The sequence below is a fragment of the Fusarium graminearum genome, chromosome 4 (genome assembly GCF_000240135.3).
Source record: "Fusarium graminearum PH-1 chromosome 4, whole genome shotgun sequence".
NCBI lineage: Eukaryota > Fungi > Ascomycota > Sordariomycetes > Hypocreales > Nectriaceae > Fusarium > Fusarium graminearum.
In genome coordinates, this window is record NC_026477.1 from 7,346,986 (window position 1) to 7,374,019 (window position 27,034).

Genomic DNA, 27,034 nt, shown 5'->3' on the forward strand with positions numbered 1-27,034 from the left:
GAGGGAAAATGTACTTGTCCTATTCGTCAACGGTTAGTGTAAGGCCATAGAATTTACCAAAAGGTCATACCTTGAACTCGTGATCGTGCTTATCGTACATGACGCCCTCACCCATTTGATGGCCAGGGTCATATCTTGCTGCTGTAATGTCGATGAATAGTCCAGTCTGCATATCAACCCAACGAGCATCAATGACATTCATCCAATCGTCTCTTCCACGATGCTTAAAGGCAGGATTTATCTCAAGCTGGAAGAAACAACCACCCGGACACCCGTCGTACTGGTAGTAGTATATGGTCATGTTGTAGTAGGTAGAAAGGAGATACATGTCAGCTTCAGTCACCGAGACATCAGCATCCAAGTCCCATGGCATGACCTGGTTATTTAGTTAGAGTATTTCAGTATTAGCCATTGAGTTTCTCACCTTCTTTCCCCACCACCAACCAAGTAGGGAGCCGTGCATCAGCCATGTCTGAACACCTAGATCTCGAAATGTAGCTAGATAAGTCTGCATGAGGACCTTGATACGTGCGTTTTGAGCAGCTGGCTCCAGAGCCTCGTCGAAATACTTGAGATCATAGTGCTGGTGTTCTCTTGGCACTATTGTAAGTATATGAAAGTGATATCAGAGAAGTAATACTCACGAAGGTTCCCCTAGAAATTGTTAACAAAAACTTAATTCTTCAAACGGTATGTCTCCTCATGTCTAGTGAAACTTACGAAAGTATTTCGGTGGAAGGGCAGCTCTTGATCTTGACGGCAATTTACCCTCGATCCGTTCAAGAACGTTGGGGATAGTTAGAGCAGTGGCACAGACAAGCCAGAGTGCGGCGTAAAAGACCGGTGATCTCATGGCGAATTGACTGATGCCTGGTCGAGTTAGTACGCACCGTCAGGAATATAGATCGTGAGGTGACGTGGACTGGATTGACAATGTTTCGGCTGGATTTGCAGGGGCTGGCTGGGCAAGGGGTTTGAGTGTAAAAGTCAAATGACGGTGACATTCAACTGCCGCGAATTAACTGATTAAGCCGTTGACAGCCTCAAAGTTCAAAGTTTAAGGCGGTATAGATGATGAGAGAAATTAAGAAAGTAATAAATTGGGTTCGTTGTTGTACAGGAGAAAAGTTGAGTTTCGATGGCAGTTTCAGCGATTCATTCACCAAACATTGATTCAATTGGTGGTCCGCTACAGCGCAGTGCGACCCCTGACCTGTTAACTCTAGACCGTTATCACCAATGGAAATGTCGGGTTCATCAGCCATAACTTAGAGACACGATATTAGACCCGATCTTATAAACATATATACCATTCCACCTATCTACCTAAGTAGGTAACATGTATTATACTGCAGTTCCCTTCACGCATTCAATGTCTGAGGCGCAGCTGACCGGAAATGGAAACCGCCGTGGCTGAAATGCTCCAGAATGGTTGAAGTTCCCGTCAGGTTCAAGTGCCCGCTTGACCAGGGGACCAGGCTCCAAGGGAACCTACTGACGCAAGCTCCAGGCCCCCAGACATAAAGTTCCCCAGTCAGACAAGCCAATACTCCACCTTCTCCTCCGCCTCTCGTACGTATCGTATCGCATCACCAACAAGCTAGACTAGCTGAGCTGAGAGCTGCCTAAGCTACCCCTACTTACCACTCGACAACTTGTCTTTATCAACTTTCCTTCCATCTCTTAATCATTCCATCACCCTAACTGCTCTCCAACTCCCAAACTTGCCGCGGGCAGGTCAACTTACCATACGAATTCCTTCCCTTCCCTTAACATAGCTCACTTGAGCAACCCGCCCTGACAATGGGCGCGTGGAACGTACGCACACACTCCAAGATGCAACCATGATGAAATCCCCAAAGCTGACAATCTCTATCTAGCTCTTCCGTGTTCTGGGCGACTTGTCCCACGCCCTCTCGAAATGCATCCTCATCTTCGCCATCCACCGCAACCGCAGCGCCGAGGGCGTCTCCCTCATCACGCAGGTCCTGTACGCTCTCGTCTTCTGCACCCGCTATCTCGACCTGTTTAGAGAGAGTGTGCCATGGAACATTGTCTTCAAGATCTTTTACATCCTTTCGTCGATTTATATTCTGGCCATCATGCAATGGATCTACCCTCGTTCCCGCGAGCGTGAGGTCTCTTGGAAGATTGGCGCTGTCATTCTTGGCGGCTCCTTCATCCTGTCGCCAATCGTCATGCTCATCTTTGAGAGAGGCGAGCACCGAGGTTTCCAGACTGTAAGCGGAACTTGTTCCGAATAACGAAACCATTACTAACGTCTTTCCAGTGGATGTGGGTGTTTTCCCAGATTCTCGAATCCGTCTGCGTCCTCCCTCAACTCCTCCTCCTGAGACAGACAACCGTCCCCACCGTCATCGACTCCTTCTACCTCGTCGCCCTCGGCTCCTACCGCGCGCTCTACTGCCTCAACTGGTTCATCCGCGAATTCGAAATGCACGGCCGAGGACCCAACATCATCTCCGTCATCTTTGGCGTCATCCAGACTGCTCTCTACGTCGACTTTGCCTGGGTTTACTATACTCGCCAGCGCGTCAAGCTCCGTGGCGGCGGCATCGTTGACGCTGATGACATGAGCCGCAGCTGGCTTCTCCGTCGCATCTTTGGCAAGCGCTTCGTCCACGACGAGGAGGATGACGAGGAGAATGGTCCTGGCGGCTTCGACGATGAGCAGGGTGGCAACAGGCGCGGGGCTCGTCCCAAGTGGGGAGCTCGTGGTATTTCAGTCAGCGCAGACGATGGTGTTCTCGAGCAGGAACGACACAACCGCGACCAAGACGAGTTTGGTGGTCCAGTTGATCCCGATGCCAAGATGCAAGACCCCGATGAGCTTGCGCGAGCGCTGGACGACGATGATGACGAGAACACACCTCTGCGACCTGGTCAAACAGAAGGCCAACCCAGCGGTCTCCAGGGCGGCGAGGGCTGGCGCGACTAAGCTTATCATAAGCTCAAGCTGGCGCCATTTCCCCGCATGATTTTACAGGAACAACTCGAACGGAGTATCACGGATTGTTTACTTGGGCTGTCTTGGAAGGTATAACCCGATTTGTCATTTTTGGTGAAACGTTGAATGCGATGGATGCACAGAACTGTTAGAAGAGAAGAGATGGAGGAAACGGTCGGTGGGCGAACATGATTTTGGGTTTAAATTATGTATCATAGCGAATTATTTAACGGCAGAATGGCTAGTGGGTAGCAGATGCAATGACCTTTAAGATTTATTATGGTACTTTTGGCAGTTATACGCGAATCTCGAAGCATCATGACTTTGTCCTTTCACTCTACAGCTAAGATTCATAAGCTTTAGGATACAAAAATAAATGACCTAAAAATGTAGTCTAAATGGCATAAACCGGGTTACTGATTTCGTCTCTTATGGCATTTAGTATCACAGTTGAACGATTACAATCGGCATACGGATCAAAGAAGGGGTGATGTGTGGATATCATTCAGGCAGACCCTGCCCATGAGCTTTTCCATGCGCTCAAGCAAACATTCCCATACACAATCGTCACCAGGTCCATAACAACTCCTCCCATCATTTGGCGCCATCTGACAAGGTCGGCATTTGCCTCGCCAGTCCTGTCTTTTGCAACTCCATCAGCAGCATCCTCGCCGCGATAAACTCCTAAAGCAAACAAATAAAGCTGAACAAAAACGAAGGAAGTAAAAAATCATATATAGTAAAACATAAAGTGTTGAAGCCTTAGGGTATTTCCTTTTCTTTAGACGAAGCGCCTCTCAAACTCGGCAAATAGCTTTGGGCTAATCTCGTCGCTGCTCATGCCCTCAATCTCAACCAGTACGCCCTTTTGAGCATAGTGGTTCAGGACAGGCTCGCTGGTCTCTTGGAACTTCTTGTATCGGGCGCGGTAAACTTCCTCAGAGTCATCAGGGCGCTGAATCAAGGGCTCGCCGGTGATGTCATCCATCCCGTGGATCTTGGGCGCATTGAAGCTGGTGTTGTAGACACGACCGGAAGGTTCATGGACCCAACGTCCGAGAATGCGCTCCAGGATGACGGACACGGGTGTCTTGAGTGAGACCACCAAGTTAATGGGGATAAGTTTGTCAAGAGGGCCGGCCTGGGATGCTGTTCGAGGGAAACCGTCGAGGATAAAAGAAGCTGAGGGGTCGTTGGAGCTGTCAGATGGTCTGTGCCCGTCGAGGAAAGGTGCGTTGATAAAAGATTCGACACCGGCGTTGCTGTTGAAAGAATGCTCGAGTGCTGTTGCCTCGGACGAAAGGGTCATAACGTTAGGAGGGCCATTCTTAGCAAGCCAGCCACGAGTATAAAATTCGTTGGAAATAAGTCGTAGGATTAAATCGTCAGCCACGAGGCCGCCAGACTTCATGGTGTTCTCGACCTTGATGCCTGTGAAAATAAATGGTCAGCGTCATGACAAATATGGAGGGGTTCTGGAGGTTAAACTAACCGAGTGGTGTCCTATCCTTGACATTTCGACGAAGTAGATCACCAGTACTGATTTGGTTGAGTTGAGGGAAGCGCGAGAGCAAGCGCTCGCTCTGTGTTCCTTTGCCAACACCAGGGGCACCAAAGAGGATGACTCGAGCGGCCTTGTTCAGGTTCATTCTAGGCGACCTGTAACGATGAGGCCGTCGCGAGGTGTAAAAAGCAATTGAGAAGCTAGCTTGTCGTGAAAGCTACGCTTCGAGGCAATTGATGCGCGATTAATATAGTTGCGGTTGAGCGGTTGTGTATACAAAAAAAAATGTCGCTGCACGATTTAACGTTCTTGTTGAGGTCAATGGTACGATAGTTCCGCGGTGGCGCGGGGAGTTGTTGAGCCACAAAAAGTGAGGTCGAGAATGATTACGCAGGTGGTGGTTGTTATGACGGGGAGAAGGGATGAATAATAGATGAAAGACGCAGTCGATAGGTTCGTACAAGATTATATGACAAAAAGAGCAAAGGATAAAGAGTAAGAAGAGGAGAGTCGAGGATGTGTTGGAAGGTTGGAAGTGGGGGGCCTTAAGATAGGGCGGCAGAAAGCGCAGAAGATGGTGTTGGTGTTGAGAGTTTGAGGTGCAAGGGTGGTACTTGATGCGTCACTTATATTTGGTGTTGAGAGAAGTACCGAGCGATGTAAGCCAGCGTTGAGATGGTTGTGGGACCGTGCGAGGCAGGAACGGTCGTCAGGGTGGGCACGGTAGTTTCTACCGTGGCTTGCCGCCTGCCTTGGCTTTACTTGACCTTGTAGGTATATTCTATTCAGTCTGGACAATTCTAGATTATGCATGTGAATAATCTACAGCTTTGTGTGACAGATGACGATGACAGACACTCTTTGGTCTACGTACTCTTCAACCGGGACATTTCGGAGGCCGGGAAATGTGTCGGAGTATTGGTGGTGACAACAAACTCGAACAAACCGAATCGGTGCATTTTGCCTTAAGTCCGGATTAGTTATCCCATCGAGGGACCGGAAGAAATGAATGGATGAATTGTGTCGTTTCATTTCAGGGTATGATCTGGTCGATCTGGGGAAACAGTGCAGCTTGTTCTTGGCGTCTGCATCATAGTGTATCATTTTCAGTCACTGATCAATCTCGTTCGCCCTGGTATTTGCTTTATTAGTCACAGTTGTTTTATTCATTGCTTGCTTTGGAATCCAGACAGATTGCGATGGTCGACCTAGTCATTGGAAGAGGGTGTGGTATAAACTTGGTCAACGGCAATCCAAGACTTGTAGCAGCACGTGTAGCAATTACTAACCAATCATCAAACAGTGTGTTAGATTTCGATTTCCAAGCACCCCGGATTTCCCAAACCCTTGGCTGGCCTGAGATTGACATTGACACTGACACTTTAAGCGACACCTCGCTTGCCTCGGTACAGACGAAACCGTGCAAGCATCGTCGTATTCGGCGTAGGGTAGGACAGTGGGCACGGTTAATAGAGCCGTACTTTGTCATGACGTGACTTGATCAATTATTTTGCGATTCGTTCTATTTGTTTGGATGGTAATCCAAATGTATGTGAAGGCACACTGCAGTACTATTGTATTGTTGTTGTCGTGGTTGCTTGTTTATTATCAATCTTCCTGGAACGGATGATTCTTATTGTTTGCATCATTTATCGTGGCATCTCTACGTTGGCATACTCTGGCTAACAAGTGGTAGAGAAGGTCAATCCAAATTTTAGAGTATAAAACTATAACGTAAATATTTAGTTTAAATGGTATAAACTGACGCAATAATTCTGTCTCTTATTTTTCTACCGGTAACCTTGAACAATAGGAAGTCTGGTTTTGCGGTTGTCAATTGTGACCGTCATGCTTTTACACAATCATTTAATCCGATGTACTTTGGCCAAACAGTAGTCAAATGTTTATCACGTTGAACAAATGTGCATAAGATGTGCATTTGCAAGCTCGAGACCCAATTTGCTGTACAAATCTGGCACTGTTTGACACTGCTTGACACTGCTTGACGCTGCTGTCCCCGTCTTCCAGGCAACACAGGCTTCCCGTCCACCACTAGATTTTCCGGCCGACTGTCTGTGTCAAACAAAAACTTCCAGTCATTCACACGCTTGGTGTAACAGAAAACGCAATATTGCCTGCCTAAGAAGTAAAATATTTTAGTTACTCTGCCATCTCAGACCTGCTCTTGGGCTATTTATCCATCGTCTACCACCCCGAACTTCTCGTCTTTCTTCCATCCTCTCTACACTCTTTTTCTCATTCTCATTTCTTGCATATATTTTATATACTGAAAAGACCTCTCATGTGACGAGACCGCACCAGCGCTGAGAGTATCCAAGAGATTCTCTGTCAACAGCTCCCACCACCTTCTCTGGTCCAAGACCCTTGTGGGTGAGAGGCATTCTCCAATAGTAGAGGAGGACGAAGATCCGGGTGAACAAACCCAAGCCCAAGGAACATCCAATACTCACCAGGATGATGGACAAACCCTGAATCTGGGACGGTTCTTTGTCTCTTTGCAAGTACGTTCGAAGATGCGAGGAAGAGAACACTGCTAACAATTATATCGTAGATCAGAACACAACGCACCACCACCCCATTTCACCCCACTGCCGGCTTCATGAGCATGGTCGGGCAGGATCATACCTTCGCAAACGAGGATCTTGAACAGCCCACAGCCAATCTGTTGGAACTAGATCTGGCACTCAGCGTTCCCACTCGTCGAACGTAGAGGAGGAACCCGCAAGGTGCACAAAGCTCACTTGCATCGACCGCCAAAAAGGACAAGATCGTCAAGAGGATCCAACAAGACCTGATCAATATCCAAGACAGCGTCCACCAACAGGCTGAACAGCAACTTCAGAATCCCGGCAAGCATAGCCACTGGGGATCTATGGACAAAGCTCCACCAGATCCTGGACCATGGTTGTACCAGAGACGACACCATCCAGGCTACTGCGCTCCTCAAGGTACACATCTGCCACTGCAATCTTCGATATATATACTATATGGAGCCCGAGAAGTAATACCCCCAAGGTAAGATGATTGAATGCCCCGAGTAAGAATATTGTTAACACTTCAACAGGATGAGGCTGCCGAGGTACCCGCCGATAGGCCAAGACGCAGCCGAAGAATGACTACTACGGCCAAAACATGCCCGATCTAGCTCATGGCCTAATGTTTGGGAATGACGTCTCGGAACAGGGAGATGATGATGCCTACAACATCAAGGACCCTGAAAGCCGGACCTACCATTCCATCTGGCATGCTTGCTGAAGACAGGCACACCACTGGACAACAAGTGGGATGACAGCTATCCAGGAAGTCGATACCCAAAGACATGGCCTCTATCTATCTCCTAGACCAAACTTCGGACCGGCCTGGCCAGACGAAGCCAGTGTTCGTAAATGAGATCAGGGCCGAGGACTATCTGATCGAGACACACAAGATCAGAGTTCGCGACACCAAGAACGCAATGACCAGTGCATGCGACGATGGTTATACTTTGGACAATGATGTATTTCTCACAGAGGACTACGCGATGGAAATATCTTAAGTTACCTTTCACCTGCGGGCCTTGTCCACATTCGGCGTCGACACTTTACGGCGGGAGCCGATCCAAGTGACCTAGCACTTCAGTCCTTGATGATGAAGAGTTAGCACTCTGGCTGCGACTTTCGACCTGCGCCCGCCTCTTTACTTTTCTTCATGTTACTGGACTACCACTGCTACCCCAAACCGTCACTGGGATGTAGCTTCGAGAGCTGTCTCATGATGACAGCCACACCACGCGAAGCGAAGAACATATGCTGCGAGCCTGCTGCCTTCGGCGGCCACAGAGTGCCATCCGACAAGAGTTTCCGACACCTCACCAAGAGACAGTTCGTATGTTTGTCTTAGATCCATATGATCGAAAGCGCTCCAATGATGCTAACGTTCTTACTAGTCGGAGCAGGACGAGAACTGGCCCTCTCCTCGGCCCGCCGCTTTCCACCCACCTCCCACCCGCCACCCATTCGTGTCTGATTGTGGGTGAAAGCGGGTACTTCTTGTTCTTTATCGCAGTTGCGATAAAGAACAAGTACCGTATAGAGCCACAAAGCGAGTACAATGGGCGGTGGGTGGAAAGCAGCGGGCCGAGACGCTCGCACTATGCGTGCGTCCGCCCCAAGGTATGATGATTTTGCAAGACCGCGAGTGCAAATATCGCTAACATTTGACAAAGATTGTACTATGGATGCCTGGTGGTGTTTTGTCAGGCTGACGCATGTTCCCAGTGCTATTCCTGTGTGGGTAGCTCGTTCCCTCTCCTTGCTGGGAAGGCCATCGAGGTGCTTTAGCTGAGCCGGCCGCAAGCTCGGTGTTTTGGAGCAGGAGGTCCTTCGCGGCAAGAAAAACTCCTGGAGCAGCGGCACACTTGAGAAGTTTCTGGCCAGCCACTGCGCCTTTGATCAGATAAGACGTTCAGATCAAGTACATCCGCCATGTTGTGAAAGTCGGGTTTGACAAAGCGTTCAACATGAACTCAATCGAAACCCAACTGCATTGGTGGTGGGCGAACGCATACTGGGCATGTCGCTGGCTGAGTTTATTTGCCTTCTTGCTTCCTTGGATCGTTATGTTCTCAGAGTCAAGAAAGATACGTCTTTTATGGAACACGGAAAACCCTTGCCAACAAGGGAGCACAGGTTCAAACACCCATCGCACCACCCGACGCCTCGCTGAGATGGTCAGCAATCTCTGAATCAGAGACTTTTTTCTCTTCATTTCTGAATCAGAGGCACCTCATTGTTCACCTCCGAATCAGAACAATCTAGTTAAGGTTCTGAGCTACGTTTGTGGGGACCGGCCTGTGCAAGGCGGCCGCGATGAAGAATCCAACGACTCTTCTACAATCCGAGGTGACAGTGAGCCGCCTAACCCCTGGATCTATATACCTGAGGGAGACGAGGACTTGTACGGCGATGGACAGGACGTGTCTCCACCTCTAGCTCATGCAGCTCCAGCTCATGAAGCTTCAGTAGGCGCCAACCATCATCAACCATCAATGCCTAGCATCCAAGGGATGCTCCAAGGCGATACCGTGTGGCAACAAGGGTTACGAAGAAATCTTGAGGACCTTGTGTCAAAGCTATCCTCGTGCCATATCGTCCGCAAAACAACAGTGAACTCCAATGAATAGCCACACAGAGATTAAGTATACTACTGGCCCAATGGGCGACTTCGAAACCATCTCATACAACGACAGAGAAGAAACCATCAGCGACCCCGATAAATGCGATGAGAGCGATAGTGCAGTATACCGCACGAAGAAGTATATAGCCCCGGTCTGCTTTTTTCTATCAGACCTGCAAGTCTTTAAAAGGTGTTGGCCTAGCCTAACTTTTCCCTAATCAACACATCTTTCCCTTCTCCCAAGAGCCTATATATTATGAACCCCTTGGCCGCTTCCAATTGCAAACAAGCTGCTCTCAAAGACGTTCGTTGTGTGATCCGAAGGCAATTTTCGCGGCCGAATTTGAGCCACTCAAAGAGGCTCCCTTCAGCAACACGACGATTGAGGAACTCAATATATTTATATATAACCCTGGATCGGGAAGCTCGGATAAGCCGTAGAACATGTTGTACATGAACAAACAGTTACATGACTGGTGGCCATGAGCCCTCTTCGAATTGGAATGCTTAGGCAGTTACGATAAATACTGGAACATGGTCTACATGAATGACCAGCTTCATTCATGGTGGTCACGGGCATTATTTGGCCTGAGATGCCTATGCGTTCGGCCACCTGAGTTACAGAATCTGGATGCTGAGACATCAGAAGATCAACAATTAGTGGTACAGATCTAGTTTAACTGGCTCGAACTCCAATGAGAGCAAGTCTTGACGACGAAGTGACCTTTGGCACAGCATGAAAGCGATGGCTGAAAGGTAGACTCGACATGAGGAGACAAACAACCCTGCCCAAATTCCTAGCGATCGCATTTCTTTCCACCGTGAGTTTTAGCATCACGTCGACGGAGATAGAAGAAGCCGTGTGAGACTTTTGAGTGCGAATTACCGCAGCGCTTGACACGACGAGTGAGTCTCGTCTGAGGGTATTTCTTGATGCGAGCTTGACCGGAACTCTGCTGCAACCCATCCAACCATGGTTCTTCCGCCCGAACGCTTGTCCTCCAGGTTTATTTTCACGTGGCAAACAAAAAAGATGTCTGGGATGCCGGACGCATCCCATCGCCGGAACCATGATGCACGACATAGCGGTTAAAAGCGGCACGAACGAAGATCGAGGCGATCGCGGTGTTTGCGTAGTCCCGAATCGCCTTGACTTTATCAAGGTCTTCCTGCATTCCAAGAATCGTGAAGAGAGCAACAGCATGGTCCATATCCACCCTGAGGAGAACGGCGAAGACGACAAGAAACCAAAATCAGTTCCAGTACCATGTTCTCATCAAGGATACAGAAAGACCATGGACGAGCCAACACTAATGATTCCTATCTGCCATTACGCGCCCAAGGCATTTGTTATCACAGGTGACATCGCTCCGAAGCCTCCTCATCTGACCATGGAGCATGATCTCGGCCCTGGAAAGATTTCAACAAATCCGTTTGTAATTCACCCTTGTCGATTTGATGCAGAGCCCGCCGGGTCATGGACCCTGATGGGGAATGGTCAACGCTGCAAGGTGTAAGGAGGAGATACCATCAGTTTCAAGCCCTTTAAAGACGCCATGTGGAGGGTGGTCGAGTACCAAGACCAGCAGGATCTTATCAACTCTGACAAGTGTTGATATGATGAAAAGATCGACTTGGAATGGTGGTTCCATATCAGCCGCCCAGCAAACCGAGCTATTAAGTCAGTCGATGATCAGCATGGGGCGCTCCTCAAGCACCCAAGCATTGATGAGGCAGAAGATCAACTACTCAACGTCAAAATTCAGTTCAACTGGATGGAGTGCAGCGAAGGAAAAGCCGCCGAAGAAATGAGTCCAAAGGACATCGTCGCCAATATGGCCGAAAGGCAAATTGCTGGCTTGGGAATGCTACTGGTATCACCATCACTATTCTCAATCATGCGATTACTTCCACTTCTGGCCTGACCGAGCAATTTCTGGCGGAAGTGTCGAGACTCAAGTTGATCGCAGAGTTTAGTAGTACACATTCCACTGCCGACTCTTTGCAAGTCCCTGACGAGGAGGAGGAAGTATCCGATCCTGGGGATACAGGGATGGAAGTGAGAGCTACAGCGAATAGTTGACATGCTGCCTGCCCTTCAATCTGACCTGATAACCCATCTTTCAGTGCATCGTCTACAGAGCTTCCACTCTGAGGGTTGGTCTCTCTTCTTGCGGCTTTTCCCCAATTACACACTGTCTCTCTCCGAACCCTATTGCTAATAGGTTATGAGACCCTATTTTCTTTCAATTGCGAATTAGCTGCTCTCAAAGACCTTCATTACACAGTTACAGTGCAAGGTTCTCAGCCAAATTCGAGCCACTTTTCATTTTGCAAAGATCTGTCACTTGTGCAAGTTTTCGTCTCGGGATTCGAATCCTTGACTATTCGTTTTGCACCACTTGTATCGTCTATAGATACACGCACGCCTCGCACTCACAGTACGTTCATGGGAACAAGACTCATTACTTCTACACAATAGACAATCTGTCTTTTGCGAGGCTTATCGTGCAGGATGCTTTTGACCCACCAAGACAATGTTGACAGTAAAGAGGGTTTTGAAACCGAAGGAAACCTGGTGGCTTTTGCAAGACACATCTATGCATGGTTCGACAGGGGCGTATGGTCCCTCAAGGTCAAGACTAGGGATAACGACAGCTGTGAAAATAAGGCCGTTTTTATTAGTTACCAGACGGTTTTAATGACAAGGAACTATTCCCGAAAACGGTTGAGTTGGATGACGAAGAATACAACTCTGCCCGTTTGATTTGGGCTGCCCTAGAGCGTGCCCATCAAACGCACTTTCTGCCTCGCGCTCCCCTCAAAGGGTTTACGGATACTGGAAGCGCCAGCAAGGTTATATTCCACGATCTTCGCGCAAAACTGGTCGACACTGTACGAACCCGGTCAGGCATCGAGGGCTAGGGAGTTCAACTGGAGGAACGAGTGCTCCTCAACGTTTGGGCCATGTTATCCACGGTTGACGAAGGCTGCCACAGGCAGGTAAGGAAAGACACATCGTGCTTTACCATATTCCTGGTCATGTCTTGACCGTTTCCATGCCAGCAAATGATGCTATGTACTGCCGAAGAATGATTGACTTACGAATTCATAACGCAACAAACTCGACGGGGACCCTCAAGAGAGTCGTCGAAGAATCAAGGAAGGCGATGGGCTGGTTCCAAGGCAGCCATGACACTTCAGTCGAGAAGAACATGGAATGCATCTAATCCAGATTGCAGCCACGAGTGGTGCCGCTGGGTACCCGGACCTGCTTTCATGAGTGGTGCCGCAGACTTTCCTGGTCCGCTTCCGTCTGATGAAGAGTTTGATTCGATTACGAAACGGAACCTTGTCGCAACACAGGCTACGACGAAACAGAGTCGTCCTCTTCCAGTAGCCCAACACTCACAGTGAGCGCTCTGGGCCACTCTATAGTGCTCTTGTAGCCCATGGATCAATGATCTTGTGCAAAAGCCGTCTGAATACCGCCTTAAACATGAGGACAAACGGATGACTAATGACTCGGAAGTCGTGTTCCAATTCCACTGGCTACATCGGAGACGGGAGAAACCTGACGATGGAACAAGTCCTCAGCAACATGACAAAGGACGATCTAGATTTGGATCTGGAAAGCGGACAAGGTCAAGCAAGCATATCACAAGCGAGGCTATTATTTCGAAAACAACAAGATGTTAAGCGATCGCAGAGTAGCATACATACTCGGGCTGCTACCTACCTAGACTAGACTAGGTAACAGAGGCGACAGTCTGGGTATGCTTTGGGATATAAAAAATAATTGGCATAAAGATCTGGTCTAAGTTGCACAAGGTTATGTAGGAATTTCGTCTCTTGTACCTAACGGCGACTTTCCCAATGCCTCCCTGCTGGATGTGTCGGGACGAGAGATGGGACTTGGTCTTTACGAGAAACAATGCAAAGTTAGATTAGATATAATTGAAGAAACTGCGAAGAGATTCTGTTATTTGATCGTGTCTACAACATCTATTATTTGTAGTTCCCTGAAGTTCTCGTCACTGTCGGAGCTAATTTGTTTGGGGGAAAACGTCGCCAATTAAGCTTACTCGTTGGCAGATAATCTTAATTTGAAGCTTCTTTTGTCTGCAACCCCAAATAACGACCACATGAACGTATCTTGAACATACAATACGAGAACGAATTATACGGTATTAACTACAATGCTTTCTGCTATATATCAACATACCTACTATAAAGAATGAATCTCTTGATGAATTAGCAAGTACATGACGTTTATGAAAGCGCCATGACCCGTTCTCAATTGCCGTACACACCTCCCGAGCACCGTGATCGTGGGGTGTTGTGTAGCATCCCTGATCAGCAAAAACTCTAACGGATACGTACAGAATATCTGGGGTGGTCTTGAATCGGGATGTGGAGGGGGTGGATCATCTCCGAGAACTCTTCTCCAACCTCAAGTCTGCGCTGGGGAATATATCGAGCTGGTATATTTCCCAGCAATGGGGTCACTTGTGACTGATCAAAGTCTCCAGTCGAACCAGGCTTGGCCGTCGGATATATCCACCGCCATTGGTACCGGTTACGTATATGATGCCCACGATATGACAGACATTCCATGGATATTCTCCATGGATACTCTCCGAGCAACTGGTTCTTAGCTCTTGGAGTCATGGGATTGAACAAAAGGGCCGAAAACTTATATGGGCTCCCCGCACGTTTAAACGGTTTAGAGCATGCGTCCGGTTCCTGTCCCCAGATTATTCCCCGCGTTTATACTACAGCACCAACCCGAGTCATGCGAACCCTCACCCGTTTAGTCACTAACCACCAGGTCTGTATCCTTGGCATTGCGGGATATGTCCTTCTTTTTACGTAGTGTGTTTATATGTGCCGACATTTAGCCATACCTTGGACAAAGGGATCGTCGGCAAGCATCGTGATTGGATCGGAATAGACAAAGATGAACTCGGATATTGAGTTTTTCGTCTCTGGACAAGGGAAGCAGTGATCCGTGGTAACACGACACTAGATGTCATGCTCATAGTCTGTGGGCAGGCAAGGATCCAGATGGTCGGTCCGAATCAAGAGGCTGATGATGGGATGAATTGCCTAACTCGACTAACACGACGATGTATACCTTGGATATGTCTAGGGTATCAGAAACTCTGACAACTGGAAGTACAAGAGACGAAATTAGTAGGTCGGTTTATGTTACTTAGACCACACGTCTCAGTCTATTTATTTCTGTACCCTAAGACTTGGAGGTCAACCTTTCTGCTACCCACTAGACATACGAGGCCTTGGCAATATGGACAGAGGTCAACATGAATTGAGTATATAAAGTCAATGGTCCTTGTCTAGAACCACTCGATTCAAGGACTCGCTCTCCCATCCACTACTCCCCTCTTCATACTTCACCATGTGGTCCAGTCTCCTCCTCTTGGGAGGTGTCTCTGTGAGCATCGCCAACCCAATCATCCGACAAGATGCCAACCCTGCCTACCGCAACAAGACTCTCTGCATCGACAAGCGTGTCGATGACTTGATGTCTCGCATGTCCCTCGAGGACAAGGCCGGCCAGATGTTCCACGCCCGCACTGTCGTCGTCAACAACACCTTTGACGAGACCATCAAGGGATTCGTCACTGACAAGCGCATCACCGCCTATGTCCTGAGCGGTGGTGTCAATGATGTCCGTGGTGTTGCAAACTGGTACAATGAGCTTCAAAAGCTTGCCCTCAGCACACCTCTTGGCATCCCTATTACTATCTCATCTGATCCCCAGCACGGTTGGACAGATGAGAATGCTGTGAGTGTTGTTGCTCATGGGTTCTCGCGATGGACTGAACCTCTTGGTCTTGCTGCTCTGCGATCACCTGAGCTGGTCCGTACTTTCCACGAGATTGCTCGAGAGGAGTACACTGCTGTCGGTATTCGACAGGCTCTGCATCCTCAAGTCGATTTGGCTACTGAACCTCGTTGGGGCCGTATTACTGGCACCATGGGTGAGGATGCCAACTTGACCAGCGCTTTGGTGGTTGAGGCCATCAAGGGTCTCCAGGGTGACAAGATTGGCCCTCACTCAGTCATTGCCACAACAAAGCACTTTCCAGGTGGTGGTCCAATGGAGAACGGCGAAGATTCTCACTTCCCTTGGGTAAGTAAAGCTTCTACCACTTGGGATCCTTTCTAACAATTGCACAGGGCAAGAACCAGACTTACCCTGGTGACAACCGGGAGTACCACTTGATCCCCTTCAGGGCTGCCATTGCTGCTGGCACTCGACAGATGATGCCTTACTACTCTCGTCCTATGAACACTTCATGGGAGGAAGTTGCTTTCGGCTTCAACAAGGGTGTCGTCACTGACCTTCTTAAGAAAGAGCTTGGCTACGAGGGCATTGTCGTTACCGATTGGGGTATCGTCACCACCCGATTCTGGGGTCTGGAGGATGAGACTGAGCTTGAGCGTGCTCGCCGTGTTATCGAGGCTGGATGTGATATTTTTGGTGGTGAGACAAAGCCCGAGCTGATCATCGAGCTGGTTAAGAAGGGTCTCGTGCCAGAGTCTCGCATTGACGAGTCTGTCCGCAAGCTTATGAGGGAGAAGTTTGAGCTTGGTCTGTTTGACAACCCATTTGTTGATGTTGAGAGGGCGACCCGCATTGCTGGTAACGACTACTTCAGCCGTCTCGGAAACGAGACCCAGCGCCGTGCTTTCACTATGCTTACCAACAAGGACGATATCCTGCCTCTCCCTCTTGCTGCTCTTGATGCCAAGTTCTACATCGAGGGTATGGAGGCCGAGGCTCTTGAGCAGCGCAACCTCACCGTCGTCGACAAGCCCGAGGATGCAGACTATGCCTTCCTTCGTCTCGCTTCACCCTTCAAGCCCACTACCGCCCCTGGTCTCCCCGCCATGATCAACAACGGCAGTATCGAGTTCAACGCCACCGAAAAGGCACGCCAAGCCAAGATCTACGCGACTCTGCCCACCATCGTCGACATCAGACTGAACCGCCCAGCCGCAGTACCCGAAGTTGCCGAGAACGCTGCTGCTCTGTTTGGTAGCTACGGCAGCAGCCACGATGCTTTCCTGGATGTTATTTTCGGCACTGATGGTTGGGGTCCTGAGGGTCAATTGCCGTTTGGTCTGCCTGCTTCCCAAGCGGCTGCTGATGCGCAATTGGAGGATGTGGCGTTTGACGGAGAGGTTTTGTTCAAGTATGGACACGGATTGCGGTATAAGGATGTTTGCGAGAGCTCCTGAGACATAGAATGATGAGATGATAATGATACATAGCTTGGCCGATAAGAGCCGTAATAATATGAGCTGTTTACCACTATAATATGCTGGGAATGTTTTGCATGTCTGCTTTCATACAAACATTGTTTTACTAATTGATTCTGATGAATTCGGTTATAGATGATGTTAACCTATGCTAACCTAGAGGAGATGAGACAATCTAGACTGCGGGCTTAATTATGCAATTTCGAAACCAATCAAACAATAGGAAAAACTGTCCAAAGCGTCTGAAGTCAGTGTTTCATAATCTCCGAGACGACTGGCCAATGCTGCTATGACAACTCAGCTAATGCGCTGCAAGGCAACCTTGACAACCCATTGGGTGTGGAATGAGGCCAGAGAATCACTGTCTACAGAGGCTTGCATTGAAGATCATGGCACATATCCAGAGACTTAGTACCGAACAAGTGCTGTACAGCGGAGATAACAGCGGGCTTTAGCCATTGTTGAGCCAATACTCCAAAGCCACAGTCACATGCAGGGGACTATCTAATAAGAGGGGAACTGAGTGAAAAAAAAAAGAGTCTCCCAACAAAAGGATACAGTCGGCACTACCGGACATCACGTGACCTCTTGACACTCTGAATCTTCTAGATTCTTTTCTTAGAACCCCTGTCAATCGCGAGCAGACAGGGCAAGGATTGGACGCAATCATTGTAAGCCCTGCCGGAATATGTGTTGATCCGTCCGGATGCGGCGAACCCCGGTCGACGGGAGACGGAGCTAGGATGGACAAGGCCGACTTGTTTAATGTACAGACATACTTGACAAGACATCCATCCAATCCCATCACCAAAAACTTACTGTACAACTCTACACCCTTTCGCCATTAGCGGGCGAAGCCTTTTTTGCTTCAACAATCTCAACTTTACATCAGTTTCCATCTTTCTCGTCGACTCCTCCTGACAAGTCTCTACTCGACATCGACAGATACGAAATACATGCGCCGATAAGAAATTATACACTGCGAATCTCTCCCTACTCTTCAACCCACCACAGCTCGCCATGAGCGCTTCTTCAATCGTCGCCCGCAGAGCGATTGCCCGGAACCCCTTCATGGGAAATGGTTAGCACCGCCTTTTCCTACACCGATCCTATCCTTGCTGTTCCTCCTGCTAATCCACCACAAAGCCCGGGCCCTCTCGCGAGGTGTTACTCCTGCTGTCCTAGGTCGCCACGTCAGTCGGCATGCCCAAATCCCCGCCATCTCTCTATTGATCCCGCGGTCAATGAGTACCGATCATCACCGACCCGATCCCTCCAGCTCTGGCCCACCCCCGGGCTTCAATGCCGAGCAGGCTAAGAAACCGCTCCCCAAGGATTCCACCATCGTCGCCAAGAAGGAGGACAAGAAGCTCGACAAGACAGTCAACGGTTCAGCAATTCTAAAACCCGCCGATGCTGCCGCCAGTCCCAATGCTATCAACCAAGAAGTCGTTGCCACCAATGAGGGTGTGATGGAGAAGGCTGATGCCGCTCAAAAGGCAAAAGAGGAAAAGAAGCTTACTCTCTGGGAAAAGGTCAAGAAGGAGGCTCACCACTACTGGGATGGATCCAAGCTCCTCGTTGCCGAGGTCAAGATCAGTTGGCGACTAGCTCTCAAGATGGCCGCCGGATACGAGCTCACCCGTCGTGAGAACAAGCAGCTACAGCGAACCGTCCAGGATCTCGGTCGATTAGTGCCCTTCTCCGTCTTCATTATTGTGCCCCTGGGTGAGGCACTTCTGCCCCTTGCCCTCAAGCTCTTCCCCAACATGCTACCCAGCACATTTGAGGGACAAAAGTCAAAGGAGGCCAAGGCTACAATCTTGCGATCAACACGCAAGGAGGTTAGCGAGTTCTTGAGGCAAACACTTGGTGAAGGTCTACCACTTAGCCAAGCCACAACACAAAAGGAGGAGTTCTCCAACTTCTTCCGCAAGGTGCGCGCAACAGGCGAGACACCTACTGCCCAGGACGTTATCAAGATCTGCAAGGCCTTCCGCGATGATCTGACTCTCGACAACCTGTCACGACCCCAGCTTGTGTCCATGTGCAAATACATGAACCTCAGCACATTCGGAACCGACATGATGCTCCGATACCAGATCCGTCACCGCATGCGTCAAATCAAGCGTGACGATAAGGCCATCAGCTACGAGGGTGTTGACAGCTTGACCGTTTCAGAACTCCAGGCCGCTTGTGCTGCCCGAGGTATCCGAACACACAGTGTTTCCCCCGCCCGCATGCGAAATGACCTTCAGACTTGGCTCGATCTCCGCCTTAAGGAGGGCGTTCCTTCCACACTTCTTGTCCTGAGCAACGCCTATATGTACGGTCAAGGCTCAGGTGAGGGCTCTGGCCAAGTCGAGGCTCTCATTGGTGTCATGTCTGCTATTCCCGAGGAGCTGTACCACGAGATCGAGCTCGAAGTTCACAGCGCTGAGGGTGCTGCCACTAACAAGCAGCGACTCGAGGTTATCCGTGAGCAGCAAGAACTTATTGAAGATGAGGCAGAGCAGGACCAAGCTAGCCAGAGCTCTGGTTTCGCCACCCCTCGCGACACAGATGATATCGATGAGAAGGAGGAGAGACTCGCCCAGGCACAGGCTGAGGGTCTCGGCCGAAAGCAGGTCAGCGAGATGGTTGAGGCCGAGACCGAGTTGGCCAAGGCGGCCGAGTCTGCCAGATTACTAGAGCGGGAGATCCAGGCCAGCTCTGGTTCGTCCAAGGAGCAGAAGTAGAGAAAGACAAACTTAGCCTTTGGGCTTCATGTACCATGACTTGGAGGTGTTTCATATGTATGACTGAATGGGATGGTATGGCATCAAGGCGGGTTGGGAAAGGCGCTGTGTCAATAACTGGGCCCAGCATTGAGAGGACCAGTATTACTTGTTTGGGATAGACTACTCTCGAGGCTGGGAAGCAATATAGATTCCACTGAATGATTTTATCTGTATATATAATTTTTCTGCAATGCATGAGCGTGAACTACTCTGTACTGTCTAATTGTGTTGTTGAATTGGTCTCTTTGATGCCTGTTAGACCCTTGGCTCAGCTGCGTCATCGTCATTGACGTAGATCTTGATAGAGGGGTACCTGGGGGGCGAATAGAAGGCAGTACTACAACAACAATAAATATGGTTAATAAATCATGAGAAATAGTGAATACTACTGAGAGCAAGTCTAATATTAAAAGTATTTTTTTTTTGTAATTTTTCCAATCGTCAACCCTGATCAATTCTCTATACTCTGTCAGCTTACAAGCCCCTCACTATCTAATGGTCCCTGCGCCACATCCATCCCAGCTCCCCACGTCCAACTTAGCACTCCCAACTCTCTCACAAGCTTCAACTCCCGCCAACTCCGCCCACTTTAGCTTTACCTTGACTCTCACGACTCTTTCCTTCAACTTTTCTCATCCTAATCAACACCTCGAACCTCGCACTTCCTCCAACCTACAACTGCGGCATTGTCCTCGCCCTGCCCGCAATGACGGCAACCGAACAGCAACAAGATGACTTCTCAAACGTCTCGTGGAGTGAGCACGTCCACGACCAACAAACTCGCAGTGTTCCCGACGCCGAAGAACCAGGCCATGACATGAATGCGCCTGGCACAGGCCTCGAGAGAGACGCTCCCTCGCTAGGAAACGAGAAGCTCGAGTGCACCGTTGATACGCCCATCAAGGAAAATGACGGCACCAAGGATGCTTTTGTTTCGTACCTCATCACCACACACGTACGTTTAACCGCTCCCCTCTCGCGCACCGTTATATACTGACGAGTAATAGTCTACATTCTCCTCCTTCCAGCGCTCTACCACCACTGTCCGCCGTCGCTTCACAGACTTTGTCTTTCTCTACAAACAGCTCACCCGCGACTATCCCGCCGCCGCCGTGCCCCCTCTGCCCGACAAGCAGCGCATGGAGTACGTCCGCGGCGATCGCTTCGGCTCAGACTTTACCACCCGCCGCGCCAACTCTCTCCAGCGCTTCCTCAGCCGCTTGTCCCTGCACCCCACGCTGCGCCGCGCCCCGATCTTGCACACCTTCCTCGAGAGCCCCGACTGGAATGCTACCATGCGCAGCCGCGGCTCGCGCGTGAGCTCGGCCAGCGATCCCGGATCTGCCGGTGTGTTTGATAACTTTGCGGATACCTTTATCAACGCTTTTACAAAACTGCATCGGCCGGATAGGCGCTTTCTTGAGGTTAAAGAGAAGAGCGATAAGCTTGATGACGATCTGGGACATATTGAAAAGGTCATTGCGAGAGTTGCGAGGCGCGAGGCGGATCTAGAGGTGGACTTGCGTGATCTCGCAGAGCAGTTCCAAAAGCTCATTCCTCTCGAACCCCACGTCGAACCAGCAGTTCACGGCTTTTCTGCCTCCATCGAAGATACAGCGAGTCACCTACGCAAACTAAAGGACATGACCGACCAAGACTACCTCGGATCTCTGCGAGACATGCAAGCCTACTCCATCGCCCTCAAGAACCTCCTCAAGGCCCGAGAGCAGAAACAGCTCGACTACGAACAACTAACCGAATACCTCAACAAGTCCACAACAGAGCGCGACACTCTCCAATCCGGCCACGGCGGCGGTTCCGGCGCAGGAAGCTTTCTGCGTGCCAAAATCGAAGATGTCCGCGGCGTAGACCACGAGCAAGCCCGTCGCGAGCGCACCCGCAAGCTAGAACTCCGCGTCGAAGAGCTCACGCACGAGGTGGAAAGCGCGCGTAAGACGAGCGACATGTTTGACGACGAGGTAGTCAAGGAAGTAGCCGATTTCGAGCGCATCAAGAGGATCGAGATGAAGGCCCAGCTGGGTAGTCTGGCGGACTCGCATATCGAGTTTTACGGAGAAGTGGCGAGTATCTGGGAGAAGTATGTTGAGGAGATGGAGAAGCAGGGTATCACGAGTGCTTAGCTTAATTGGTGAGCGAGGACTGCGGTTTATGGTAAATGGCGTTAAGAGGATCTGGCGTTTGGGATGGGAAAGATGAGGGATGATGGATGACTGATTAAGTAGCTGTCTGAATAAAGATTTCAATATGTGAACGAATGAAGAACACTGGGATCGGAAGACTTGATGTGTAAAATCAGTGTAGCATGACAATCTCTTGATATTGAACCAAACGCCCATCCAAGATCTATTGACCCAAGACAATATACAACATAGATAAAGTCATTAAACTCCGCTTATCCATGCAAAAGCAGCTCTCATCACGATCCAAAGCTTCCTACGCCCTTTTCAACCCTCTCAACGTCTACCGCCCAAAGGTCTTGTTTCAGCCCTTGCCCCATCGCTGCTATCATCATCGCTTTCGCTGTCGTCACTATCGTCACCGACGGCGTAATGCTGCGTATCATCGCCTGCGAGTCTATCACGAGAAGGCTCCCGGTTATCGCGGTAATCTTCAAAAGGCTCCTCGTCGCTGCCCTCGGCGAAAGCATCATACAGCTCTCCGCCACGGGTTCTGCGAGGTTTGTTGCCGGGTCCTTTCTCGCCTGCGTTGAGAGGAGCTTCTTCTTCGTCGATGAGCTCGAATTCGTAGCTGTTGTGGGAGCTGTTGCGGAGACGACGGCGGCGGGCGATCCAGAAGTAGACGCCTAGGCCGACGCAGAAGGCTGCGATGAAACCGACTGCTCCGTAGATCCAGATCTGGGCCTTCTTGGAGGCGCCAAAGGTTGGAAGCCATGAAACCCATGAGGATGAAGCTGTTGATGTTTCCTCGGCGGAGGTCTGGGTGCTTGATGACTCTTCCTCCTCGGTGCCACTAGGTCGGGCAGGCTTGGTGGGTCTCTCAGGGTGATCGGAAGGGTGGTCAATCAAGGTAGGCTTGGTAGCGGGAGGTGCTGTTGTCGTAGAGGCGGCGATTGTTGTAGTAGAGACAATTTTGTCATGGTCGTCATCGTCGCCTGGATTGGGCATGGGAAGTAGAGTGGCCTTGTCTGCGTCGATGGCCTCTCCCCAGAGCTTCATGCGCCAGTCGGTGAATTTGCCCTTGTAAGAGTTCTTCTCGGTGTCTCGAACAATGATGGTCCACTTGCCAACACCAGATTCTCCCCTGAAGATTGTTAGAACAGAAAGATACAAATTGTTTGGAGATACATACCAATGAGCAACACTCATAAATGTCCAGTCAACGTATCCCGCATCCTTGGCATCGCTTCGTCGAGAAACGGCAAGATGACTGACCACGTTGTCAGGGCTGATGAGATCAACGCTGAGATCACCACGTCGGGTGTGTTCAACGTTCATGGTGACAGTGACATGTTCCACACGAGCCAAATTGGAGTCCTTGAGCATGTCCTCAGTAACATCAAGAGTCACAGTCAAGCCGTCCCGGCCCTCGGGAATTGCCTTCTTGACATGGATCCAGGGAGAAAAGTACCACGACTGAGGCTTGACCAACTTCCAATCCTTGGCCTTCTCAACCAGAGCCCAGGAGTCGATCTTACCGTATCCAAAGGTGTGACTGAATTTCTTGCCAATTGTTGTGTTTTGTTGGTTGGCTTCGTCGCCTTCGATGGGCAGCGCGGTGTCCATGGCCAGGTACTGGAGATCTCTCCAAGTAAGATCAGGACGAACCTGAAGAACCAGAGCAAAGATACCAGCAGCAAGAGGTGCAGCGGCAGATGTACCACCGTGAGCCTTGTAACAGCTATTCTTTCCAACATCGGTTGTGTGCTAAATTGGTTAGCCAGATTGATATCACAGTAGAAAGATGACTTACAATAGCATCGCCACTTCCACTGCTGTAGGTAACGACCAGTTGAGCGGAACACTCCTCAGAGTAGTAAGGGTGGAGTCCGGTTCGATCAACAGCTCCAACTGTGATACTGTAGATAGAGTTGGTGTATCCATCAAAGTTACAGTTATCTCCTTGACCAGCACCATTTCCACTGGCAAAGACGTAGACGGATCCAAGACCACTACGTCCCTCCTGAATCGCCTTGAGCATCGCTCGTCGAATAACAACATCAGGTGCCTCCATAGTCTGACCATCGTCGGATGGACCCCATGAGCAAGAGTAAATATGGTTGTCGTGGTACTTGTACATCAGCGCTTCTGCTTCGTCGGCGTCGCTGATCAGTTTACTGAGGATACGGATTCCAGCGACTTTGGAGTCATAGGCAACACCAACACCGCAAACATCGTTTCGGGCGGCTGCGACTTCGCCAGCACAACGGGTGCCGTGCCGGTCGTCGTCCAGTACAGGGGCAGGCTCGGGGTCGTTGTCGTTAAAATCCCAAGAACCCTCGGCGAAATAGTTGGGCTTGAGATCGTCGCTGTTCATATCGAGACCGTCATCTACCACTGCGACAGTGACATTCTTTCCCGTAATACCCTCCAGCCAAAGGCCGGTAACGTTGACGTCGTGGCCAGGCTGTAGGGGGTTTAACAGATGCCACTGCTCCTTGAAAATGGGATCCTGAATTTCGAGCTGCTTCATGATTGTTTCTTGATATTCTGCTAGCTCTGCAACTTTGGCATCGGCACGGCTGCTAAAAGGCTTCCAGCGTCTTTGATTCAGAGGGACATCTCGCTTGAAAAGGTGCTGTCGTGCTTGTTGCTTCTTTGACAGTAGAATTCCGTCGACCGGATCAGAGCCGCCCAGGTCTCGTTTCCTCCTCTTGCGCTCTGATATTTCTCGTTTAACAATATCGTGGTCGACTTTGGGGGCACGGAAAACGTGGTGGTCGTCGAGCGCACCAAGCTGACCCTCGTGGGCGAGTCCCAGTCGGCTGGCGACTTGGTCGGGCGTCGTTGCGCTATCGAGTTGGAGGACATAATAATCGTTGGCATCGTAGTCTCGTGTCGGTCTGGAACCGTGAGCCAGGGCTGTAAGCCCGGCCAGGCTCAACAGTGAAGCAATCTTCATGTTGGAGAGGAGGGAATGGACCCTTGCAGCGCAAAGGGAGGTGCGAAGAGGCGATCTAGTTTAACACATCCAGGATAATTACAACGGCCGAAAAGGAAGAGAGTGAAAACTAAAGTGACAAAGTCAGTGTCTGCAGCGAGAGAGTAAGAATTGAGTCGAAAGTTAAATCGACGGGGCTGGCACGCGAGTGGGAGGTGGGAAGGAGATCAAGAATGCTGCTGGGCTTGGTACAACCAACTTAATTGTCGGCGCAAGTCGCACGGCATATGCCAGGCGAAAACCGTTTTAAACGTACCTATTAGGACGAAGAAACTGAGGTGCTTCGGGTGCGCGTGTTCGGTATGAAACCTTGATGAGCACAAGAGGGTATGTAGGAGAGACAAAGAGTTGTATAGTTTTCGATGGTGATGTCGTGGCCTCGGAGGTTACAAGGCAGATACCACCAAAGTTCCTGACAGAATAGGGGACCTGTGCTGGACCTAGTGCGCGGTCTCAATAGGCAGCTGGGTTCTAACTGCGCCACAGGGTGGGTAAGGCCAGATGGTCAATGCAACCTTAGTTAATGTCTCAATAGTGTATTTGCTCTGGTATGAAGGGATCGTCAATACATGAATGCCAGATAAATATTGAATTTAAATACAATACCAGTCCTTCTGTCATCTTTTTACATTGCCTTGCCATTGTCTTCAGTCAGAGTCATCTCTATTTAGTATTGTTAATTATTCTCAGCCACAGCTCCGCCACTCTAGACAGATCTCAAACACTAAAACCGAGAATAGACCAGATCCAGGCCCAAGCTACGACCCAGACGGGGCATCAATAGCGGCTCAATAGCGGCACGGGCCCTGAAACAAGAAGCCAAGACGGTATTTGCAGCAGAATATGAAATCTTAATTAATCTAACACCGGAACTCGCTCTAAAGATCCCTTTATACTCTCGTCTATCGCCCCAACGCCGTTTCTAATTCGATATTTACTTTTTTCATCGTTACATGGCATATCTCACAGCGATTCTTCCTTGTGAATCTCAATACCGGGTGGAGCTCCTGTCAATGCCTTGCATTGCGCGTACACGACGAATTGAGCACCCACGAGACCGCATGTCATGACGAGACGAGGACCTAATCCAGTGAGGAGCAGTCGCTTAGGTCCAAATTCGCGCGCGAGTTGGAACATGCGACTTGTTGCGCCCTGGCTCTTATCGCCTGCGCCCTTGTTGATTGCTGACAAGAGGGTGTCGGCAGGGTGAGAAAGCACTGCAGCTGCAGCACCGGCAGTGATACCAGAGGTGAGCTCTACTCCTGTCGACTCGAGCTGTGTGAGCTTTGCCTTGCGCTCAGGGCCCATGGCGCGGAAGATGACTTCGTTGACGGCTTCGTGAACGGAGAATTGACCGACAGCGAAGGGAACTTGCTTGAATAGGAGGGGAACGAAGCCGGAGTAGAAACCCTTGAAGCCCTCCTCGCGCGCCATCCTTGCAAAGCCTGAGAGCAAGCCGTCGGCGTACCCTCTTTGCGAAACCAGTCGAATACGTGTAGCTTCGAGCGGGCAGAGAAGGATATCAGCAAAGAATTCGGCCGATGCACTGGCAGTGAGGTAGACGCCCGTTCGATGTTCGACAGCCTTCTCGGGACCTCCAAGCATGGAGATGTACTTCTTCTTGAAGTATTCGTAGCCGGCGAACTTGGCACCACCTTGGACAAGGTAACCGACAGCCGTAGGGCCAAAGCCTGTCAGCAGGGCTGAAGCACCCTCCTTGGCGACGATGCTGCGCCCAGCTGAAAGCATGTTGTAGCCCTTGAGGGCATCGTCGACCTGGATTCGGGTCTTGACGACATCAATTGGGGTCACAGCCTGGGCTCGTTAGTTTTCGGCTGTGAAGCACGCGACTCGCTTGACTTACACCATGAGTCGACGTCGCAGCGAGGGCTCCTGCGCTAAAGAACTTGGCATAATCGCTGAGGGTGAAATTGGGCACGTCTGACTGTTTCGCCGCCATTTTGAATGAGTCTTTATGTGAAATTACTATTACTTGGCGAGACTGAGGTACGAGATGCGTGTTTGGTTGTTTTATGTTTTGCTTGCATTGATGACGTCGTTTTGGTTCCTGTTCCGTTGGTACCGAGACCTTGAATCTTGCAGGCTTGGTTGTGCCGTCATCGGTCCGCTTTGATGCTTGTTGGCGTGTATGGCTCCATCTTATCTATTAAAGATTGC

At 49.9% G+C, this 27,034-nt stretch overlaps 12 protein-coding genes across 12 annotated transcripts; 7 read left to right on the forward strand and 5 right to left on the reverse strand.

Moving 5' to 3' along the window:
- Window positions 1–350: 350 nt before the first annotated feature.
- Window positions 351–853, reverse strand: FGSG_13524 (uncharacterized protein; the record flags this gene model as incomplete). Its single annotated transcript, XM_011330317.1, has 3 exons — window positions 351–376; window positions 445–600; window positions 721–853. The coding sequence occupies 3 exons, from the start codon at window positions 851–853 to the stop codon at window positions 351–353; spliced, it is 315 nt and encodes a 104-aa protein (XP_011328619.1).
- A 558-nt stretch (window positions 854–1,411) lies between these two features.
- Window positions 1,412–3,262, forward strand: FGSG_09163 (uncharacterized protein). Its single transcript, XM_011330318.1, has 3 exons — window positions 1,412–1,818; window positions 1,881–2,240; window positions 2,291–3,262. Exons 1-3 carry the CDS (start codon window positions 1,804–1,806, stop codon window positions 2,957–2,959), a joined length of 1,044 nt encoding a protein of 347 aa, XP_011328620.1. The 5' UTR covers window positions 1,412–1,803; the 3' UTR covers window positions 2,960–3,262.
- Window positions 3,263–3,487: 225 nt separating this feature from the next.
- On the reverse strand, window positions 3,488–4,648 carry FGSG_09162 (uncharacterized protein). Its single transcript, XM_011330319.1, has 2 exons — window positions 4,461–4,648; window positions 3,488–4,399 (listed from the first exon to the last, which is right to left on the reverse strand). Exons 1-2 carry the CDS (start codon window positions 4,615–4,617, stop codon window positions 3,750–3,752), a joined length of 807 nt encoding a protein of 268 aa, XP_011328621.1. The 5' UTR covers window positions 4,618–4,648; the 3' UTR covers window positions 3,488–3,749.
- Window positions 4,649–5,634: 986 nt separating this feature from the next.
- On the reverse strand, window positions 5,635–5,961 carry FGSG_13523 (uncharacterized protein; the record flags this gene model as incomplete). Its single annotated transcript, XM_011330320.1, has 1 exon — window positions 5,635–5,961. One exon carries the CDS (start codon window positions 5,959–5,961, stop codon window positions 5,635–5,637), a length of 327 nt encoding a protein of 108 aa, XP_011328622.1.
- A 1,851-nt stretch (window positions 5,962–7,812) lies between these two features.
- FGSG_09161 (uncharacterized protein) lies at window positions 7,813–9,654 on the forward strand (the record flags this gene model as incomplete). Its single annotated transcript, XM_011330321.1, has 5 exons — window positions 7,813–7,989; window positions 8,133–8,357; window positions 8,419–8,500; window positions 8,538–8,644; window positions 9,280–9,654. 5 exons carry the CDS (start codon window positions 7,813–7,815, stop codon window positions 9,652–9,654), a joined length of 966 nt encoding a protein of 321 aa, XP_011328623.1.
- Window positions 9,655–10,720: 1,066 nt separating this feature from the next.
- On the forward strand, window positions 10,721–13,346 carry FGSG_09160 (uncharacterized protein; the record flags this gene model as incomplete). Its single annotated transcript, XM_011330322.1, has 9 exons — window positions 10,721–11,160; window positions 11,276–11,328; window positions 11,414–11,706; window positions 12,065–12,088; window positions 12,130–12,282; window positions 12,333–12,542; window positions 12,637–12,650; window positions 12,890–13,060; window positions 13,097–13,346. 9 exons carry the CDS (start codon window positions 10,721–10,723, stop codon window positions 13,344–13,346), a joined length of 1,608 nt encoding a protein of 535 aa, XP_011328624.1.
- Window positions 13,347–13,932: 586 nt separating this feature from the next.
- Window positions 13,933–14,305, forward strand: FGSG_13522 (uncharacterized protein; the record flags this gene model as incomplete). Its single annotated transcript, XM_011330323.1, has 2 exons — window positions 13,933–13,983; window positions 14,033–14,305. 2 exons carry the CDS (start codon window positions 13,933–13,935, stop codon window positions 14,303–14,305), a joined length of 324 nt encoding a protein of 107 aa, XP_011328625.1.
- Window positions 14,306–15,066: 761 nt separating this feature from the next.
- FGSG_09159 (uncharacterized protein) lies at window positions 15,067–16,916 on the forward strand (the record flags this gene model as incomplete). The annotated part of the gene is made up of 2 exons (XM_011330324.1): window positions 15,067–15,804; window positions 15,852–16,916. 2 exons carry the CDS (start codon window positions 15,067–15,069, stop codon window positions 16,914–16,916), a joined length of 1,803 nt encoding a protein of 600 aa, XP_011328626.1.
- A 1,041-nt stretch (window positions 16,917–17,957) lies between these two features.
- Window positions 17,958–19,675, forward strand: FGSG_09158 (uncharacterized protein; the record flags this gene model as incomplete). The annotated part of the gene is made up of 2 exons (XM_011330325.1): window positions 17,958–18,018; window positions 18,084–19,675. The coding sequence occupies 2 exons, from the start codon at window positions 17,958–17,960 to the stop codon at window positions 19,673–19,675; spliced, it is 1,653 nt and encodes a 550-aa protein (XP_011328627.1).
- A 748-nt stretch (window positions 19,676–20,423) lies between these two features.
- Window positions 20,424–21,858, forward strand: FGSG_09157 (uncharacterized protein; the record flags this gene model as incomplete). Its single annotated transcript, XM_011330326.1, has 2 exons — window positions 20,424–20,672; window positions 20,725–21,858. The coding sequence occupies 2 exons, from the start codon at window positions 20,424–20,426 to the stop codon at window positions 21,856–21,858; spliced, it is 1,383 nt and encodes a 460-aa protein (XP_011328628.1).
- Window positions 21,859–22,191: 333 nt separating this feature from the next.
- On the reverse strand, window positions 22,192–24,817 carry FGSG_09156 (KEX1 protease precursor; the record flags this gene model as incomplete). The annotated part of the gene is made up of 2 exons (XM_011330327.1): window positions 22,192–23,601; window positions 23,669–24,817. 2 exons carry the CDS (start codon window positions 24,815–24,817, stop codon window positions 22,192–22,194), a joined length of 2,559 nt encoding a protein of 852 aa, XP_011328629.1.
- Window positions 24,818–25,432: 615 nt separating this feature from the next.
- Window positions 25,433–26,851, reverse strand: FGSG_09155 (uncharacterized protein). Its single transcript, XM_011330328.1, has 2 exons — window positions 26,721–26,851; window positions 25,433–26,671 (listed from the first exon to the last, which is right to left on the reverse strand). The coding sequence occupies exons 1-2, from the start codon at window positions 26,814–26,816 to the stop codon at window positions 25,820–25,822; spliced, it is 948 nt and encodes a 315-aa protein (XP_011328630.1). The 5' UTR covers window positions 26,817–26,851; the 3' UTR covers window positions 25,433–25,819.
- Window positions 26,852–27,034: the final 183 nt, after the last annotated feature.

Coding starts and splice junctions, on each gene's coding strand:
- FGSG_09163 (XM_011330318.1), top strand. Junction 2,241..2,290: donor AGCACCGAGGTTTCCAGACT/GTAAGCGGAACT, acceptor ACGTCTTTCCAG/TGGATGTGGGTGTTTTCCCA.
- FGSG_09162 (XM_011330319.1), bottom strand. CDS start 4,617: ATGAACCTGAACAAGGCCGCTCGAGTCATCCTCTTTGGTGCCCCTGGT. Junction 4,400..4,460: donor CAAGGATAGGACACCACTCG/GTTAGTTTAACC, acceptor TTATTTTCACAG/GCATCAAGGTCGAGAACACC.
- FGSG_09155 (XM_011330328.1), bottom strand. CDS start 26,816: ATGGCGGCGAAACAGTCAGACGTGCCCAATTTCACCCTCAGCGATTAT. Junction 26,672..26,720: donor CTGCGACGTCGACTCATGGT/GTAAGTCAAGCG, acceptor TAACGAGCCCAG/GCTGTGACCCCAATTGATGT.